At 33.8% G+C, this 21795-nt stretch overlaps 1 protein-coding gene across 5 annotated transcripts in view; it reads left to right on the top strand.

Moving 5' to 3' along the window:
• PDS5B (PDS5 cohesin associated factor B) overlaps positions 1-21795 on the top strand; it is a 164771-nt gene that overhangs the window by 116301 nt on the left and 26675 nt on the right. For all 5 annotated transcript variants that reach the window (XM_019651446.1, XM_019651450.1, XM_019651448.1 and 2 more), the window contains exons 20-24: positions 2709-2832; positions 5549-5707; positions 16584-16652; positions 18199-18335; positions 20541-20664. In XM_019651446.1, coding sequence (XP_019506991.1) covers positions 2709-2832; positions 5549-5707; positions 16584-16652; positions 18199-18335; positions 20541-20664 — 613 coding nt within the window. The remainder of the gene's footprint in view (positions 1-2708; positions 2833-5548; positions 5708-16583; positions 16653-18198; positions 18336-20540; positions 20665-21795) is intronic.

Here is a 21795-nt window from a genome sequence, read left to right as displayed (position 1 = left end):
AGCTCTTAACCAACTGAGCCACTCGGCCGGCCCCAGATTTGTTATATTTGAAAATGCGTAGGTATCATTTCTGTAACTATTCATTTTTTGGATATCTAGCCATATTTTCATCTCGTGTCATTTTTCTTGAGCTTTAATATTTCTTAGAGCTCTGCTTATAATTATTTCAGCTTTTCTTTGTCTGAAAAAGTATTTATTTTGCCTTCATTCATGAGAGGTATTTTTGCTTGGAATAGAATTTTAGGTTGACAAATCTTTTTATTTTAGTATCTGAAAGATGTCATTCCATTATTTTCTGGGTTGTGTAGTTTCTGATGAAAATGTTCATTCTTTGTTCCTGTGTATATTATGTGTCTTCATTTCTGACCATTTCGAAGATTTTTCTTTTTATCGTTGTTTTACCAAATTGATGATACACCTTGTTATAGTTTACTTTCTGTTTCTTCTGGTTGAGCTTTATGGAGATGATTGGGACTGTGGTTTTATTTCCCTCAGATTTAGAAAAACTTTGGCTGTTATTTCTTCAAATACTGTTTTCTGTTCTTCTCCACCTCCTTGATTTCTGGGACTCCAATTACATGTATTTTTGACTATTCAATATTGTTTTACAGGTCACTGGTGCTCTGTTGTTTTTTATTTTTTGACCTTTTTCTTTTGTTTTTATTTTTCATAGTTCCTATTGCTATGTTATCAAGTTCACTGATCTTTTTGTACTATATAATCTGCTTTTACTCTGATCAGCATATTTTTCATTTGTGGTATTATATTTTTTATAGTTTTTATAGTTAGTTCCATTTGGGTCTTTTTTATATATTTCATTTCTGTGATCATGTTCATGTTTTCTTCTTACCTTCTTGAGCATATGGAGGCTATTTATAATAACTGTTTTAATGTCTTTGCTAGTTCCATCATCTGTGCCATTTTTGGACTCGTTTCTATTGATTACTTTTCTCTCCTGTTTAGGAATTACAGGGTCTTTCTACTGTGGTTGGTGGAAATGTGAATTATTACCATCCCTGAATGTTAGGGAATTTTTTAGCCTATTTCTTTCCAACATTCATTTCCTGGTCTCGGGTAGCTTTTACTTATGCATGGCACTGATCACTAGCCGAAGACATGGGGATAGCCCTCTTGGGATCTCCAGAACTCAAGCTCTCTTCCTCTCTCTGTAGCTCCCTCCTCTATTTCTGTGCCCTAGAAATTATAGCTGCCTTGGCCTCCTTGAACTTCCATCTTTGTCTCCCTCAACTGCATGCAACCACTAGGCTCTATTTGGGTTACTACTTTTTGCCCTATAATCTGGAAACTACCTCCATGTAGTAAGTAGGGGCAGATATAGGGCTCTTCTGTAATAGTTTGTTTCCCATCTTTTAAAGATTACAGTTCTGTGCTGCCTGTTGTCCATTGTCTGAAACCGTTAACATATTTATCTTGTTTTCTGCTTGTTTAAGGTGGGAGAGTAAATCCAGCCTCAGATATTCTGTCCTCATTTGAAGCAGAAGTCCTGTCAGTGTAGTTTTAATTTGTATTTTTTAAAATAAGTGAAAGTAAACATTTGTTTACACATCACAGGGTAATTTGTATATTAATTTTTGAAGAGCTTTCTATTTTTTTATGCCCAACCTATTTTTCCATGATATTGTTGGTCTTTTTATTCTCTAGTTGTAGAAGGTCTTCACATGTTAGGGATATTAACCCTTTCCCCCAATGTGAAATTTCCCCTCAGTTTGTCATGTGTCTTTTTAATGTATTTTGCTTTGATATCTTTTGTGAGACTATTATTATTGTGATGCATTATTGTATCTAAATTCTTAGTACTGGGCACTGGGTTGGTATTAGGCTTATTGAAAGAAGGATTCAGAAATTTCTTTCACTGTGATATTTGAAAAATATTTGAGCTAAGAGGTTGTTTTATTCAATATTCATGTTAAATTTTTGTGTAGTGTAATGATATGATTCATGAATGATCTTCCAGATAGCCACATGACTCCCTAACTCCCACAGAGCTCTGCTCAATTATTAGTTTATCAGAGTTCTTCTATAACTACCCTATTTAACTTTGTACACTTTCACACACCCCTCCCACTCCTTATCTCTATCCTTTTCTTCTTTATTCTACAGCAGTTACAACAATTTGACATAACTCATATTTTGCTAATTTATGTATTATCATTTGCGTGTTCCTAATATGCTAGTAGCATGAAGGCAAGGATTTGGGACTTTTAATAGTGCCTGGCACATAGTAAGCATTCAGTTTTGTATTGTTAAATAATCAGATTTCCCTTTGTGTAAATTGTTTTGGAACAAAGTAAAAGATGAATCAAAGAGGAAGAAACTTGAGAAAGAAGGAACATTTAGGACCCTTTACAGTGGTCTTATGTGTAAAGTGGCAAAGATTAGCTGGAGTGATAGTAGTGAGAATAAAAGAGAAAAGGCTAATGGGAATAACATTAAAAGCAAGAAATGGGTAACCATTCTTGTTTGTGTTTATAATTGTTAAGTAAAATGGAGGAAAACAATACTTGTATTGGATCACATTTTTAATATAAATATTTATAAAACAAAATTATAGACGATTGAAAATGAGTCTGAGTAGATGTTGTGACTTTTTTTTGTTCTTAGAGAACATTACTTTAAAAATGCAAACATTAAAGTATCTAGTAGAAGTTATATTGATTTTTCTGATTTATTGTTTTTCTTTTTTTTAGAGCTTTGCTTCCTGTTTTACATCACAAATCTAAAAAAGGACCCCCTCGTCAAGCCAAATATGCTATTCATTGTATCCATGCAATATTTTCTAGTAAAGAGACCCAGTTTGCACAGATATTTGAGGTAAAGAGAAGAATATTTTTTTCTTTCACGTGTTATAGTTAAAAAAACAAATAATGATTTCACAGCATATTCAAATTTGGAGATGCATCATTTTATAGTATACAGTAAGTCCTCACTTAACTTCGTCGATAAGGTCTGTGAGTTTAAGTGAAATGATGTGTAACAAAAACAGTTTTAACAAGCTAATACATATAAACAAGAGTTAGGTTCCTATGGCATCTCAACAAAATGACATTATTCAAGAACCTGCTGTATTTTCAGAATTTGAATCAGTATAATTAATATTGATGAATGATTAAAATATGAAAATACCTGATTTGTTTTAGATGTTTGTGCTAACTCAAATTTAGAATCAAACAATTACATAATATGTTGACACATATTTATACATTATATTTATACCTTATGCATTGCATTTGTATCTATAAATTTAGTATTAGGAAACTCGTTAATTAGTAATTACATATAAAATACTTATTGATAGTAGGTAATGATAATTCTGTCAGGTTACAGGTTTCAAAATTAGATTTCTTTTTATGAGATACTACTGAAGTGTAGGGTTTGATTTTGTAAATCAATACTAATTGGTAAAAAAAAAGTAAGTAAGTTGATATTTTAATGACTGACCTAATTTTGTCAGATTAAAGTATATTTTTTCGATATATGTTTCATTATTTTTCTACACTTTAAATTACTGGCACTCTTTCTAAGCATTTCAGTTTTATTGCAGTCTATTCTAATCAGTGGTCATCTTTAGCATTCTTATTATAAATAGAAGTTAAGCAGAAAATCTATAAATTCTAACTTATCATTTTAGTTCATGAGCCTTGAATGAAGTCAAGACAATTTGGATATTATGCTGAAGCTATCTTCATAAATACTTGTGATCTTTGTCTTAGAAACATTTACTCTGATTTTGTCATTTTTATGTATAATGTTAAACACCTAAAGGAAGAAGAAATGTTGTTGTCTTTATTTATCAAACAGCATCTTTGTGTAAATAGCAAATAATTTATTTTAAATTGTATGTATTTGGGGTTGGAGGTATTATCTGTAGTATGGTTGTCTATATGAGAATGATTTCAATGAACTCATGTTGATTTATAGGGAGCTTTTGTTTTTCTTAATCTCCTTTTTGTTCTTTTTAATGATGATGAGGACAGTGCTAACTTGAATTTGTAGGGCACTTTTATTTTCATTTTGATATTATATGTTATTTTTTCATTTTTACAAGAACCTACCCTGTAATCCTCCCATAAGGTTGGCTGGCTCTCTGAGAAAAGGTTTCATAGTGATATCTGGCCTTTGTGAGGTTACTATTAATCCAGGTTCTGGCCATTCATTTTGCATTTTTAGAAATTATTTTATTATTGTGGAAAATCATCACATTCATAATAAACTAATTGAAAAAAAACTACACTGTCAGATTTTTGTTTATAATTTAAACAACAGCTGGCACTTAAATGTGCAATGGAAATACCGAGGGAAGTCATCAAAAATAGCAAGAAGAAAATCATTTAAGTATACCTTTGATTAAATGAAGCCATATAGTGCCCTACTATGTTGGGAAAGAACAGCTTTGTATTGTTTTTTTCAAGCGTAGATTTCTCGGTGTTCAGTATGGGATGGTAGACCATCAGTTCTTCATTAAAATGTGTCATTAGAAGTTCAAATATTAATATATTCACTGGCTTCAAAATCAAAAGATATAAAACAAATATCCAAATAGTGAAAAGTTTTCCCCTCTATCCCACCCTCATATCCCCAGCCATCCAGTTCCCTTTCCCAGAGGAAACCAATGTCATCAGGCTCTAAAGTACTTTTCTGGAGAGATTTTATTCATATATAAATGATAAAAATACACAGACACACACTTTTTGTCCCCCTCCTCTGATGCCAGTGATAGCATACTATAGTCACTTTTCTGATTTTCCAATTTAAAAAATGTAACAACCCATTTTAGGTATCATTGTATATGAGTATATGAGGAGCCGCATTCTTTTGTCCTGGCAAAATGCACATTAATGGTTGGGTTTCCTATCAGAATAATAAAATACTGTATTAGTTATGGTATTTTATATTTAATGCTATAAAAATCCACAAAAAATGCATCTGACCATACATAATAAAAGCTTATTTCTTGCTCCTGAAAAAAGTCCAGTTTGGATTTCACTCCATTCAGTGGCTTAGGCACACACGCTCTTTTGGACTAATGACTTCTCTTTAAGTCCCACTGGATTCTTGGGATTAAGCCAGCCAGTGAGTAAGACAGAATGTGGAGAAGGCACCCTGGTCATACCTGCCTCAGTGCAGGTGTGGCATACCTCACCCTCACCCCATTCTGCTAACCAGAACCTACTCACATATCGTCACCTAATTGCAGAGGAAGCTGCACGTACAGTCATCCTTATGCCCAGGAAGTAGAGCAGAAGTGGATATCGGTGAGCCCTAGCAGCTTCTAACGTACTCTTGTTTGTGGCCAGACAACATGTTTCTCCATGCTGAAGGGTTTCTTGTACCTCTAAAGTATGACTTTAAACATGATGCCTTCTGGACATAAATAACCTATGGAAGTTTAAATGTTAGCTTGGGCTACTACTTTTATCATGTGTATGTATTACAACATTTGTAATTTTTTTAATTTGAAGATGAAATATGTGAACGGTTTATTTGCATATTTGTAGAGTTGGACACATTCTCCTTTTCTCATTTGCAGCCTCTGCATAAGAGCCTAGATCCGAGCAACCTGGAGCATCTCATAACCCCGCTGGTCACCATTGGTCACATCGCCCTCCTTGCTCCTGATCAGTTTGCCGCCCCTCTGAAGTCTTTAGTAGCTACTTTCATTGTGAAAGACCTTCTCATGAATGATCGGGTAATTGGTGTTTTTTAGACTTGTGTTCTTCAGAACGTTATCTTCTAAAATTTTATACGGCAAAGAGAGAAGTGAAATGACATAAATAACACTTCCATTCGCCTGCTTTATTTCAGGTTTTCCTATCTTTTCATCTTTTAAATATGTTGTCTCTTCTCTTTAGTTGAGCCAAGGCATGTGACCGGAAATACATTCTTGGATAAACACCAATATCACCTGCTTCTGTCAATTTCAACTTTACATGGGTTGAATTTTTGTAATGAACTCTATCTTTTAAAATGTGAAGTCTGACAAACTTGTTCACAGTACAGTAGCCGTTCCTTTCCCTACATATGAGAGAGAATTAAAAGAGCCCTGGGAGAAACATTGGGAAAGAAAGTGATTTTGTCTGTTTCCACTTTGTGAGTCCATTAGTACCCCCTCATCCAGTTTTGCTTTCCACGGTTTCAGTTATCCGCTATTTCAGTTACCCGTGATCAACCACGGTCTGGAAATATTAAATGGAAAATTCCAGAAGTAACCAATTGATAAGTTTTAAATCGTGCACCATTCTGAGTAGCAGGATGAACTACCACGCCGTTCTGCTCTATCCTTCCTGGAATGTGAGTCATCCCTTTGCCCAGCATCTCCATGCTGTACGTACAGTACAGTAAGATACTTTGAGAGATGAGAGACCACAGTCACATAACTTTTATTACAGTATATTGTTCTCTGAGTTATTGTTAACATCTTACTCAGCCTAATGTATAAATTAAACTTTGTCATAGGTATGTATGTGTAGGAAAAAACAGTATATATAGGTTTCAGTACTATCTGTGGTTTCAGGCATCACTGGAGGTCTTGAAACATACCCTTCATGGTGGATTAAGGAGGGATACTGTATTTGGGGCAAGGCACATTTGGGTTTGGGAGAACTGACTCCTTATGGTCTCGTGGAGTTTTATGCACGTGTGTATATTTTTATACATAACTGCAGACACATTAGGTAACCATTAGTTTGGGGCCACTGTATGCTCAGCACTCTACGCTCCTCACTGTACTAGGTTCTTTGGAGAATTAAAAGAAATATCAGATAAAGTTTCTCTTAAAATGTAATTATAATTCTTGAAATGTGTAGCTAAATCACCACGTTTCATATCCATCTTTATTTTTATATTAGTACATTTAAATACGATTAACACTTTAATTGGTTATGGAAAAATAGTTTGTGGGGATAATAGTCAAGACATTGTATATGTTAGCTCTCTAATGCTTTGTGGCTGTTTAACTTCAGTTGACTAGACCCCATAGTCTACCAGTTCCCCTGGGTGTGATCTTCATCTGCGTCTCTTTTTCTTCCCCTAAGTATCATATTTCATGTGTATTCTTTAGGTCATGTTTGCTAATCGTGTGTTTCAAGTTTTCTATATCCTTACTGTTTGGGGTTTTTTTTATTTTGAAAAATCAGAAAAGAATAAGCAAACATAATGAAATTTAAAATTACTTTCATTTCCATATAGACAATAGTCATTGATATTTTTGTCTACATTTGAAGTATATGTTTAGTACTTCCCAAAATTAGATTATGGACTCACACAAACATACGTACATGAATGTTTGTTTGGAATCCATATAGCTAAAATATAATAGAAAAGACCTTTAATAATACTAAGGAATTGCATAAATAAAATAAGATACACCCATAAGGATTTGTTAGTATGACTACTGCTTGCTTTCGTTTTGTTTTCTTTAACAAAAAAAATCTATTAAGAGATAAAGCATACCAGAAAAGTACCCACTTTACAAAGTTAGCAGTTTTGACTGACTAACTGTGCAGGTAAAGAAATAGAATATTCCCAGCAGCACCTCAAAAGCTCCCTGTGTCTCTCTTATTACGCCCTCCCACCCCTGAAGATGATAACCATTGTTCTGACTTCCAACCACATAGATTAGTTTTACATGTGTTTGAACTTGTGTAAATGAAATGATGCAGGTAAATCCTTTATGGCCAGTTTCCTTTACTCATTATGTCTGTGAGATTAATCCATCTAGTTGCACATAGCAGTAGTTCATTCATTTTCATTGCTGTGTAGTATTCCACTTGCATATACCGTAGTATATCTGTTCTGTTGCTAGACATTTAGGTCATTTCCAGTGTTAAATAAAGACTGCTGTTATGAATAGTCTTTTACATGCCATTTTGGGCACTATGTATGCATTTCTGTTGTTAGTGTAATTGCTGTGTCCTAGGGTATGTATAAATTCAGTTTGAGTGGATTTTGCCAAATTGTTCTTTAAAGTAATTATACCAATTAACAATTCTATTTGTGTTGAATGAGATTTCTAGTTGTACCATTACTTGTCTGTGATAGATAAGCCAATCTTTAACATTTTAGCCACTATGTGAATGTGTAATGAGTAATAACGCTCCTGGACACTTTTTCATATATGTATTGACGTTTTGGCTATCCTCTTTCGTGAACTGCCTGCTCAAGATTCTTCTGCATTTCTCTATTCAATTGTCAGCCCCTCTCTTACTCACTTCCAAGATTTCCTTATATATTCCATTGACAGTATATTTTGCAAATTTTTCTTCCTGCTTTGTAAACTGTCCTGTCTTAATGCTGTTTTTTGATGAACAGAAATTCTTATTTTTAATAAAACCCATTTTATCAATTATTTTCCTTTTGGTTAACACTTATTTAAGTTTTTTTTTGCCTACTCCAAGATTGTGAACGTATTCCCTATATTAGTTTCTAGAACTGCTAATATTCTAGCCACTAGCCTCATATAGCTATTTAAATTTGAAGTTTAATCTAAATATAATTATAAATTATTCACACATTTCGAGTGCTCAGTAGCTGCATATGACTAGTTTGGACAGCACAGACATTTCCAGCATCTCAAAGTTCTGTTGGACAGTGTTGCTCTAGAAGCGTTTTTGTTTTACTTTTCACATTTCTATAATCTACCTGGCTTGATTTTTGTATGTGATATGAGATAGATGTCAAGATTCATTTTTATTTCCATCTGTCTCAGCACCATTTATTGGAAAGACTATCTTCCCTACTGCTTAAAAAAAAAACCTAGAAATTTACATAACATAAAATTATTGTAAAGTGTGTGATTCAAGTAATATTTAGCACATTCACAAAGTTGTACTACCACCACCTCAATCTAGTTCCAGATTATTTTCATTAAGCAGTCATTCCCCAAATGTTTCCTTCAGCCCCTGGCAAAAACCAGTCTTCTTTCTGTCTCAGTGGATTTACCTATTCTGAATATTTCCTATAAATGAAATCATACCATATGTGTCCTTTTGTGTCTGCTTCCTGTCACTTAGCATAATGTTTTTGAGGTTCATCCTCATTGTGGCATGTATCAGTACTTCATTCCATTTTTTGGCTGAATATTCTGTTGTATGTATTTCTCAAAATTTCTTTCTCCATTCCTTCATTGTTGGACATTTGGATTGTTTCCACCTTTTGAACATTGTGAATAATGCTACCATGAATTTTGTGTCTTGAGTATTTGAGTGTACCTACTTTTTAGATCTTTGGGGTATATATCTAGGAGTAGATTTGCTGGGTTTCATGGTAATTCTGTTTAACTTTTTGAGTAACTACCAAACTTTTTCACAGTGGGTATACCATTTTACCTTCTCACGAGCAATATATGAAATGTCCAATTTCTTTACATCCTTGCCAACTTGTTTTCTGTTAATTTGATTATAGCCACCCAAGTGAGTATGAAGTGGTATTTTGTGGTTTTGATTTGCATTTTTCTAATGAGTAATAAAGTTAGGCATCTGATGTGCTTACTAGCTATTTCTATACATTTTTTTTTCAGAGTAATGACTATTCAAGTCCGTTGCTCATTTTTTAAATTGGGTTGTTTGTCTTTTTGTTGAGTTGTAATAGTTCTTTATGTATTCTAGATACAAGTCGCTTATCAGATATTTGCAATTATTTTTTCACTCTGTAGGTTTTACTTCTTTTTCTTAATTGGGGTAAAATTGACATGTAACATTATATTAGTTTCAGGTATACAACATAATGATTCAATATTTGTATGAGGTGTGATAAAAAAATACAGTGAATTTTTAAATTGAAAATAATTTATTACAGTAAAAGACACATTGCCATTAATACCCCTCAAAATACTCCCCCTCACTTTGAACACACTTAACCCATCATTTTTGCCATTTTCTGAAGCAGTTCTAGAAGTCCTCTTTCGTGGGTGCTTTTAGTTGCGCTGTCATGGCTGCCTTGATGTCCTGAATCATTTTGACTTTGGGGAAGAGCCAGAAGTCGCACGGTGTCAGATTGGAAGTAAAGACACGAAAGAGGACTTCCAGAACTGCTTCAGAAAGTGGCAAGAATGTTAGGATAAGTGTGTTCGAAGCGAGGGGGTATTCTGAAGGGAGTTAATGGCAGGCAATGGGTCTTTTAGTATAATAAATTTTTTTATTTAAACATTCACCGTATTTTTTTATCACACCTCTTATATGTTGTGAAATGATCACCACAATAAGCGTAGTTAATATTTATCACCACATATAGTTATAAATTTATTTTTCTGTGATGAGAACTTACAAGATCTGCTTTATTAGAAACTTTCAAATATATAGTACATTGTTAACTATAGTCACCATGCTGCATATTATATTCTATGACTTATTTTATAACTGGAAATAAGTTATAAAGTTCGTACCTTATGACCCCCTTCACCCATCCCCCAGCTCCTGCTCTGTCAACTACCAGTCTGTTCTCTGTATCTGTGAGTTTTGGTTTGTTGTAGTTATTTGGGTTTTGTTTTTTAGATTCCAAATATAAGAGCATTCATATATGGTATTTGTCCTCTGTCTGAATTATTTCACTTAGCACATCATCATCATCTTCAGTATTGTTTGGCTTTTCTTAGCTTTTTACGTTTCTGTCTAGATTTTAGAATCAGCTTGTCACATCTCCACCCCACCATATGCACACACCTGCCTGGAATTTTGATAGGGATTGTGTTGAATTATAAATTTGAAGATAATATTCACCATTTTAATACCACCTTCCATTCCGTGAGCATGGTATTATATAGTCCTGAGCTTTCTAGTTCATGAAGATGGTATGTGTCTTAGGGAATATTTCATTTCTCTGGGTAATGTTTGTTAAATTTTTGTATAGAGGCCTGGCTTATCTTTCTTAAGTACGATCCAGGCATTTTATGGTTTTTGATGCTATTGTAATAATATAATTTTTATTTATTTTAATTGCTTATTGTTGACATATAAAGCTACGTCTTAGACTTACCAATGTATATTCCCCTTTCTCTTGTTTTCCTTTCTTTTAGTCTGTGTGATGATTTTCTTTCTACCCAAAGAATTAAACTAGTATTTCTTTTAGTGTGGATTATTGCTAATGAATTCTCTATTTTTGTTTGTCTGAAAATGTCTTTATTTTGCCTTTGTTTTTCAAAGGATATTTTTTCTTTAGGTTTAGCATTCTAGGGCTGGCTGAGTGGCTCAGTTGGTTAAGAGCTTGCTCAAGAGTGCGAGCTCTGAGCAACAGCAGTTCGAGTCCCAGTCCGAGCTGAGCTGCCAACAGATGGCAGGAATGGCTCAGCTCAAAAAATAAAAAAAGGAATTCTAGACTGGTACATTTCATCCCCTCAATAATTTGTAAATATTATTCCATTACCTTCCATCTTTTTTTTAATCTTTTCTCTTGAGTTCAGCTGACAGTCTTGTTCCTTTGAAGGTTTTCTTTTTTCTGTGAATACTTTTAATATTTTCTATTTTTCGTTGGTTTCCAGTTTTACTATATAATGTGTCTGGGTATGCTTTTCATTATATTTATCTTAGCTTTTCTTGAATGTATAGTTTTTTTGCCTTAAATAAATTTTGAATAATTTCCAGGCTTTCCTTCAAATACTTTGTTTCATTTTCTCTTCTATGTTACTGCAATTCTAATTACACAACTGTAAACATACAATTTTTTTTCTGTGACCTCGCTGTCTGCCATGCTTTTCTGTACTTTTCTGCCTGCTCATACTTCAGTTTTTGTTGTCTTCTGATGTGTCTTTGAGTTCACTTCTTGTCTTCAGATTTGTCTAGCCTTATGTTAAGCCCATGCATTGATTCTTAATTGCACTTACATATTTCAATTCTATAATTCCCTTGTAGTTTTTAATATAGCTTGTAGTCCCCTGCGAGAATTTTTCATATTGTCATTTAATTCTTGAATATCTTTAATTATGCTACAGTTTATATTTGTTAGCCTCAGTGTCTGGATTTCCTGTGGCTTTTTTTCTCTTGTTTTTCTCTTGACATTTACTCATCTTGTCTTCCACACATGTTATTTCTGATTGAGTGGTAGACTTTATGTACAAAAATTGTAAAGATAATTTGAAGCTCTGAATGATTTTATCATTCCAGAGAGGATTTATTTTTCTGACAGACAGTTGAGCTGTTTTCATATCACCTTTATCCAACCAAGAATATTGACATGGGGATACAAAAGACAGTTTGGAGAATATAATCAATAATGTTGTAAAGATTTTGTAGGGTGTCAGATGGACATACTTGTCTTATTAGGGGGATCACTTCATGGACGTTGTAGATGCCTGACCACTGCAGTGTACACCTGAAGCTGAATAATAATGAATGTCAACTATAATTTAATATATATAGTCACAGGATGTGGAGTACAGCATAGAGAATAGAGTCAATGGAATTGTAACAGCTATATATGATGTCAGAGGGGCAATAGATTGGGGGGCGGTTATCACTTTGTGAGGGGTGAAATGTCTAACTATTACATTGTTTTGTACACCTGAAACTAATAAAAAAAAATTGCAGTACTTAGAAGCTGGGCTTCAGTTTTTGACAGGCTCAATTCTTTTTCTGGTCACCTTTAGATCTAGTGTGTATTTGGTTACATCTATCCAGAAGTTGTTTTTTAACAGGGACTCTGTTCTTTATTGGGCCCAGAATCCCAATGTCTTTTTTCCTTCCAGCTCTGTGACAGTGATGAACGCATCACCCAACCTCTCAGCCTCTTTCACAGAATCAGCTATTGTGTATGAGAAAAACAATCCTAGCACCAAACTCAAATCTCTTGATTTCTTTCCTCTTTTGAAACTTTGCCCTGCAAATTCTCACTGCTTTGGTAGCTCTCTGTTGCCTTCAAACGGATTTTTAACAATTATTTCGTCCAGCCTTCCCATTTGTTCCAGTGGGAAGATAAGTCCAAGACAACCTAGTCAGCCCTTGTCAGGAACAGATCTCCCTTCCACTTCTTTTAACCCATTAATTTGTCCTGTTTTATGTAATATTTGATATGTACAAAGGAATATATGTATGTAACGTTTGTACAACTTGTTTTATAATAATACAGTGAACCCTCATGACCTGTTAGCTCCTGGTTTTATTACTCGCCAAACCATGCTTCCTGTTTCTTTCCTGGGTTTATTATTCCCTAACTAAAACAAACACCCTGTACCACATATATCTCTCTAAACAGGGTACTTGCTTAGTTTTGCTTGTTCTTGAGGTTTATGAGGGTTTATGCCATATATATTCTTGGGTGACATGCTTTTATTATAATACATTTGTTTCTTAGAATAATCCTTGTTACTGAATCCAACTAGTTCATTCGTTCATTACTCTGTATTATATCATAGTGCAAAATAACTCAGAATGTATTTATCCTCTTAGTAGACATTTAGAATAGCTCCATTTCTTTCCTCTTTTGAACAGTGCTCCTATTCTTATAGAGGCCTCCTGATACATATTAGCAAGAATTTCTCTAGGTTGTATTCATACAAGTGAAATTGATGAATCACCGGTATATGGGGTGCCAAAAAAATGTATACAAGTGAACACTTTGGTCAGCGTTGCTCAAGCAGTAGTTTGCCATAATGAGAAGTGTCTGGATGCTGATGGGAACCACTTTGAGCACCTCTTGCTATTGCAGAAGTCAAACGTGACTTGTGTTCATCTTTTGTTATTGGTATATATTGAGTATTACAATTTTAATACAGTTTTCCTTTCTTAAAATGTGTATGCATTTATTTTGGCACCCTCTGTATTTAACTTTTAATTTTATTGTCGAGTTATTTTTCAAAATGATTGTTAAAATTTATTTTCCCCTCAGCAGTGTACAAGACCAATTTTTGTCAGATTTCTTAACGTTTTTCCCATCTAATTGATATAATGTTTCATTATAGTTATAATTTGCATTTCCCTGGTTACTAATTAAGTTTATATGTTTAATCACCATGTTGCCTCTTTAATGAAATTCTTTTTGATGTCTTTTGCCCTTTTTTTCCTGGATTGTGTTTTTTTCAGAGGTAATCTTTACACACATTAATACTTCAAGTACATATTGCAGTATCTTCATAAAATCTCATTTATGGTGTGTCTTTTTACTCCCTTTATGGTTTGCTTTGAACAAAAGTTACTAGTTTTTTGTTTTATTTTTTCAATTACTCTTGATATTCAGTGTTATTTTATACTAGTTTCAGATAAAAGTTACTAATTTTAATGTAGTTAAATTTATCATTCTTTTGTGGTTAATATTTTATAAATCTTGTTTAAGAAATCCTTTCCTACTCCAGTGTCATAAAAATAGCCTTCCATGTGTTCTTCTAAAAGTTTTAAGGTTTTCTTTTCACACGTAAAAAATTTAACCCACTTAGAATTAATTTGTTTGTTTGTATTGTGTGACTTAATTATTCCATTTCTTTTTACTCCCCATTTGGATAGCACAATTTATTGAACAATCTTTCCTTCTTCTAGTCATCTGAAGTGCTACCACTCATATCACATATTGCCTCTATTCTTTTCCATTACTTCGCTTATTTACAAGATGTTTTTCATTAAGGTTTTATAATTTTCTCTAAAGAAAATATAAAAATTTCTCTTGTACAACTTTGTTAGGTACTTTGGTTGTTAAAATTAAGTTTTGTCTTTGTGGTTGATTGGGGAATTACTTTGATCTTATATTCATCTTTCTTGCTAAACTCTTTTATCTTTATTTTTAATCATTTATGAAGAATGCCAGTTTTGATTATTTTCTAATCTTTGAACATTTTATCTCTATTCCTTATATTTCTATATGTGTTTCTTATACCTTTTTTCATTTCAACTTCTATCAGATTTGAAAAACGTATGTATATTCAAGTCTTCTGTAATGAAGAGCTTGTCTTTTATCAAAAATAATTTTTGTTTTTGGTTTATTTTGATATTCTGCTAGTTGTATAAACATGAATTTGATATCTTATTGTGGTGTAAGATTTTTTAAGTATATCAGTATCTTGTTTACATCAGTATCCCATATAAATCCATATCCCATTTAATGATTTTCATCTTGAATGATGTACTTTTCCACCCTATTATTTTTAGATTTTCTCTGTCATTTTGGTTCCATCTGTTGTGGTTTTATTCTATTATTTTTGAACCCACCTGACATTCTGTTGGTCTTATTTAGAATAACTTTTAATTTGTCTGTTTTTACTATTTGTAATAATTTATGCAGATTGAATTATTTTCTGTGTCAACTAAATGTTTTCATGAAGTATATCTTTGGGTAATTCTTTCAAAATGGCTTATTATTTGGAAACTTTTGGTCTTTGATTTTTGGAAATATTTCCCCCCCCCCCCCCATTCTTGAATACTAGAATTCTATGTCTCAAATCTCTGGCTGCAGAAAATCACAGCATCGTTTTTTGGACTCTAGGCTTGCAGCTGAGAAATCTGAAGTTGACCTGATGCTTGCTTTTATTTATTTGTTTATTATTATTTTTTGATAGGTTGTCTCATGGATGCTTTTCTTCTTGACAATTTTAGTTCAGAAATTTCATCAGAATGTTTCTATTGTGATTCCTTTTTCATTATTTCCACTCATACTTTGAAGGCACTTCTCAGCTATAGAATTGTTCTCAAGCTGTATGTAAATCTTTCAGCTCTTTGTGTTTTAGGGAGTTTGCCTTCCAGATGTTGGAGGTAACTGTCCTGTTGCAAGGGGCTTTCCTGAGGTGTTCTTTGATTTCTGTTTCCTAGGCTGCCTCTGGAAATCACACGTCAGCTAGGGGTAAAAATGGGATCTCCACTCTTCCAAAATGGGTTCATCTGTTTTGTCACCTTACTTTAACTTCCTGGCTGCCACTGTAAAATCACATCTCTTGGTACCTGCAGTTTATCATTTCAGAATTATTCTGTGATTGTGCTTGGGGGCGGGGGTAATTTTTGGAGGGTGTTTCCTTTTCTGTGCTTTTATGGAGATGTAAGCCCTTTAGCTCCGAATTTTTTATTGTGTTTTGTGTTTTTCAAAATTTTCCAATGATTCTGGCCTTCTTTTGGGCCCCTTTTGTTTTCCAGCCGTGTGTGTGTGTGTGTGTGTGTGTGTGTGTGTGTGTGTGTGTGTTGCCATTTTGGTGGGATTTAGGCGGGCAGATATCAGTGCATATTTTCTATTACTTATCTTTACAAACTTTTCTAATTCCCCCCCCGTTCAAGACTTTATATATCTTTTCCCTTATTTAAGAACTACACTTTTTTGGCTCCATTGTTTTTTTGTTTTTTTTTTTTAAAATCCTAGACCTTGCCAGCTGCCTTAAATAAATGAATCATTAGTCTCCACAGGGGCTATTTATAGGAGTGTATGTAAGAGGTTGAAGTCAGTCCAACCTCACACCTAGAAAGAACCAACTGGGGAGAACATACAGCGCTCTATGTGGTGCTAGTGAAGATAGGCCTTTCAACCTTTCTGAGGAATAGGGTTAGATACGATATTTTAGTCATTTATAATAACTGTCACTACAAAAGGTAAAAATTTCATTCATTCACTAAAAATTAAACATGTGGATTCATATTTTACATTTTAAAGCCCTTATTTTTTTTTAGCTTCCAGGAAAAAAGACAACTAAGCTTTGGGTTCCAGATGAAGAAGTTTCTCCGGAGACAATGGTCAAAGTGAGTTAATATTCATAGATTCGTTGGTTTTCATATTTTTAATGTATCATATTCTTACTATAGGTGTTAAAATTTCTATTCCTGTTATAAAGATATGACTATTAAAATGATTCAAGTTTTTAATATGACATTAGCCCATGTGTTGTGAGATAATAGGGCAGTAATGAGAAACCAAAGGCCTTGGGGTAATCTAATTTGAGAAAAAAAGAGTTTGAAAACTGCATCTAAGTTGCTGCTTCTTGATATCAACCTTTTAATGGCAAAAGATCGTGCTGGGTTTTTTTTATATACATTCTCCTATTAGATAAAGATGGTTATCCAGGTTTTAAGATTGTCTTTTCTATGGGATTTCATAAAATATATATATATATTTTTTTTAGCTGAGCCATCCTGCCACCTTTTGACAGCTCAGTGGCTGCTCAGCTCAGGCCATGAATGGAACCGGCGACCCTGTTGCTCAGAGCTCGCACTCTTGCGCAAGCTTTTAACCAACTGAGCCACTCGGCCAGCCTATAAAACTTTTTTTTTAATTCAACCTATAATTCCTTGAATGAGAAGTTACACATAAAAGAATGTTCATCACTAGTGTAGAGAATATAGATTTACTAAAACCATCGATAATCTATAATTGCAGACCTGACCTCAGTCCACTACTCAAGGTGCGAAGGGCTGGAACCAATATATTAAATATTGTTTTTCTAGTTGTAATTTTTCGTACGTGCTTTCAGGGTGTGTGTGTGTGTTTATATTTCATATTATTAGCTACTTTATCACATTATTCCAGCTTCATATTCTATTTCTGTAGACCTGTAGAGTAGCCCTTCCTGTAGCTTTGAACAATGCTTGATATTTATAAGTTCCAGTATAAACCTGTTTTCTCAGTATTGGTCTCAAGTAGCAGTTCTGTATAGTTGAGCAGTATTAGACCAGAAGGCAGGTCACCTGCATTAGAGTTCATGCTGACACAAGTGGCCCAGGAAAGGGGTCTTACGAGTGTCTGCCATATGCCACTGTTCAAGACCCACTTAGCCTCAGAGACTTGAATCTGTAAAAAGCTAAGATAATATGTGAAAAAGAGATAAAATGCCCCTCTTCAAAAACGGTTGTTGGCAAACGTTAAAGGTTTTAAAGTACTTAGGTACTTCATATTATAAAATACAGTACAAATGTGAGGTGGTATTAATATAATCAGTCACACAAAAGATTGAATACAGTGCGCAATTGGGAACTTAACTTTTCTGCCTGGGGAAGTTAGCATGAATTTACTGTGGGCTATAAAGAGTAGAGTGTATGTTGAAGAAACATTTTAAAACAAAACAAAACTAAAAACCATTTTTTTAGTTAAATCATTCATATGTCAATTGCCAGGAGGTGATGGGGGTGAGGCATTTTTAAAACATTCAAAGTTATCTTCATATACGCAGAAAAGAAGAATTTTCTTTTCCTTTTTTTTCTTAAGCAACCATTAAAAACATTTTTTTAAGGTTGGTACAGAATTTCTTTAAAACGCAGGAATGTTTTATTTGTCAATTTGTCTTTTAAATAGATTCAGGCTATTAAAATGATGGTTCGATGGCTACTTGGAATGAAGAATAATCACAGTAAATCAGGAACTTCTACCTTAAGATTACTAACAACAATATTGCATAGTGATGGAGACTTGACAGAACAGGGGAAAATTAGGTATGTAATTATTATTTCAGAGTTCTTTGGATTGCATAGTATTTCAATATCTGGTGTAATTATTGAATACTGCAGTTTCTTTTCAAAAAATAATATTGTAGGTATCCACATATTTTTATTGTAATATACTTTTGTACAGTGGTTATTTCAGAATATAGTCATGTGTCTGGCGCAGGTACTACTATACATTGTAATTATTTTAAAAATTGATGTTAACTTATTTGAGTATCTAATGTGAAGATGTTAGTGTACCAATAAATAACTGGTGTTTTATTGGGTCGTCGGGAAAGTCATGATATATTTTTCTATGTTTTTAAATGCAAAAATGCGTCATGACTTTCCTGACGTCCCATTATATTGTTAGTGTCTAAAACAAAAATAACAGATTGGGTAGAAGGCAACTTATTGAATCTGTTGCATAAAAACATTTTTAATGCAAATTAAAAAATTTTTTTAAACACTTTTTTTGTTTGTTTTTATTTTGTTTTGTTTTGTTTGAAAGATGTAGTGTAGTATAGTGTTTGGAAACATAGACATTGGAGCCCAGGTTCAAATCCTGACACCACCGCTTACTAGCAAGGTGACCTTTAGCAAGTTACTTTACCATCTCTGCCTCAGTTTCCTCATAGAGAATGATTATAACCTATCACATCTAGCTGTTGTGGTAACTGAATAAGTTAGTATATTTAAGGTATTTAAAACACTGCCTAGCACATAGTAATTAGAAGTATTAATGGTGGTAGTGCTTATTATGTCAGGGCTAGCTAAAATTTAGAAATTTGTCTTCTGTGAAAACACAGGTGCCATTTATTGCCTCTAATGGGTAATAAAAAATAAGAGGATAACTCTTCCCCCCCTAAATATTGCTAGCTTCAAGACTTTATTGAGAGAGTATAAAAAGGTGACTGTCAGCTGCTTTCTCCCTTTCCATCTTCATTTCTATTTTTCTGTATGTTTTGCTCATGCTGTACTTTTTGCACAAAATATTAACAGTAACACATGCTACTCAAACCAAATAAAAATAAAACTTGGTAAACCATTTCACATGTATAGCTCATCGATCTACTTTATTTTAGTCTAATGAATTGTCTTCACTTTTATTACAATTTGTATATGCCAGTGTTGAGGATTTACATAATAACTGGAGGAAAAAAATTTCCCTAGTATGAATACATTTTTGTCTCTTAAATTAATTAATTTCATTATTTATGTGCATATTTAGATCTCATCTCGTCTTTTTATTCACGATATTCCCTAGCAAAATTAAACATATGCTTGAATTCTGCAAATGTATGTGAATTACATTGGTTCTGCATGTTTAAACAAGGCTGTATATAGAAACCTGGACTCTAGAAACTTAGTTGTAAAGTATTTAATTATAACTATTTATGTCTTTTTATATTAAATAAACTGCAACAAGAAAACAGTGGTTGAGTGATTTGCTTCATAACAGCTCTTGTAGGATGTTGCTATGGATGAAATGAAAACTGGCTCTGGGACCTGTGACTTGGGAACACCTTAATGTTGTCAGGCGTTCAGTCAGTGTTCTACATAATCCTTAGGGAGATAAAGGAAGGGCCTTAAACCAACTATAGATACTAGACCTTGGAAGACTAAGTGACAACTTTCCCTCCTTCCTCCAAGATCCTGTAAGTCATCTAATATGGGAGGATTGTTTAGGTGTATTTAAGAATTTCCTAATCTTTGAAGTGTGTCCCATTTAGCAGCAGTTTTCTTTCCTTAAACTTAAAAGGAGCCTCTTGGTAATATGGGAAAAGTTGAATTCTAGCTGAAAACAGGAATGTTTTATCCACACCACCTGCTTTCATTCTTCTTTTGTACTTAACACAGTAGTTTCAGTTGACTGATTAGCAAGTTAGGACGTTTTTAATGCCTAATCTGTAAGTAAACACGGAACAACTAAACAAACAGATTTTTTTCTAGGCTTGGGTAAAAGCTATTTTTGTAGGATGAGAGAATGAAATGACTTTAGCCTAGACAAATATTCAAGAGAATTCTGTAGTATTAGACACTATCTTCCAAAGTTAAATCAGCATAATATGGTGTTCATCCACTGTTCCTAAATTGTTTTCTATCCTTTTCTTGGCCAGAGGAGTTTTTACAAAATGAGCTATACAAAGCAGGACTGTTGGTATGCAGACATTTGGAAATCTACTTTATATTCACTCTTGCTTGTTTTTTCAGTAAACCGGACATGTCGCGCCTGAGACTTGCTGCTGGGAGCGCTATCGTAAAGCTGGCTCAGGAGCCCTGTTACCACGAAATCATCACGTTAGAACAGTACCAGCTGTGCGCCTTAGCAATCAATGTAAGGAGGGGATGTACAGAGCAAGGCTCTGTGTGGTCCTGACTGTGGGAAGGAAATGTCCACTGGGACGCAGAGATCCAAATCCTAAATGTTGATGCCTTGTTTTGAAAATTTTATGTGGGAGAAACATGTCAGAGTTCTAGAACTGTCATCTGAGTTTTGGGTTGCAAACATGGTACAGATTCTCGTTACTTGTACTTCCATTCTACAGAGTCATTCCAGGCACTAAATTAGCAAACACTGAACCATTGCTCCCAGGGGACAGGCGGGTGGTTCCTGCAAGCGTCTAGCCACAACCTTTTTATCAGTTGGTCAATACGTGCCCTTGTTTATGTTTGTTTTTGTTTGAAGACACCTTATTTAATATGTACTTATTTCATTAACATTGACCTTGTGGCCAACAGCACTGCACCTCATGAAATTTTGTCTAGCACAGGGGTTTTCTCCAGCGGGCACATCCCAGTCTTCCTGCCCTTAGGAACACTAGACAGCGCTTCAGCACTCTGCTCGGAAGCCATTTAAAACAACAAAGTCAGCAACAAAAAGTACAAAAATGTGGAAAATATAGACCACCAAAAAGACACTTGTTTATAACTAGAGTTGAAACCAGCCGGCAGAGCATGGCCTTGTTCAGTCGCCACTGCACATGTATCAGGCAGCTCACATTTTGGCTACTCGGTACATTTACTCGGGAATGACCATGAAAGCCTCGCAAGTATTGATTTTGGGGCTTACAAATAAATATTAGTGAGTAGGTAAATTCACAAATGCAGAATGTGTAAATAATGAGGGTTGAATAATATATTTAGTTTTTCAAAGGAAGAAAAATACAGAAATTTGTAGTTTTATAAAGATAGATTAATTGTAGATCAGCAATATTATTACCCAGTGAGTTAAAATTTCAAATCATTAACAGTGATATTAATGAATTTATATTCCAGTCTTAGGGATTTCATATTAGAGAAACGGAATATTTGAACTATATCACTTTAGAAGTTATTAGCACAATTGAGAAAAATGGAAGAAAAAGGGCTTCCATAATAATAAGTTATGATGTTCCAGTATGAGTTTTTCATTCATAATTTGGTTATTTTACACTTAGTTTTCCTGTTCTTTTCCAGACAGTCTTAT

This window comes from Hipposideros armiger, unplaced genomic scaffold (genome assembly GCF_001890085.2).
Source record: "Hipposideros armiger isolate ML-2016 unplaced genomic scaffold, ASM189008v1 scaffold_160, whole genome shotgun sequence".
In the NCBI taxonomy this organism is placed as follows: domain Eukaryota; kingdom Metazoa; phylum Chordata; class Mammalia; order Chiroptera; family Hipposideridae; genus Hipposideros; species Hipposideros armiger.
This window is presented reverse-complemented; position numbering and strand designations above follow the sequence as displayed.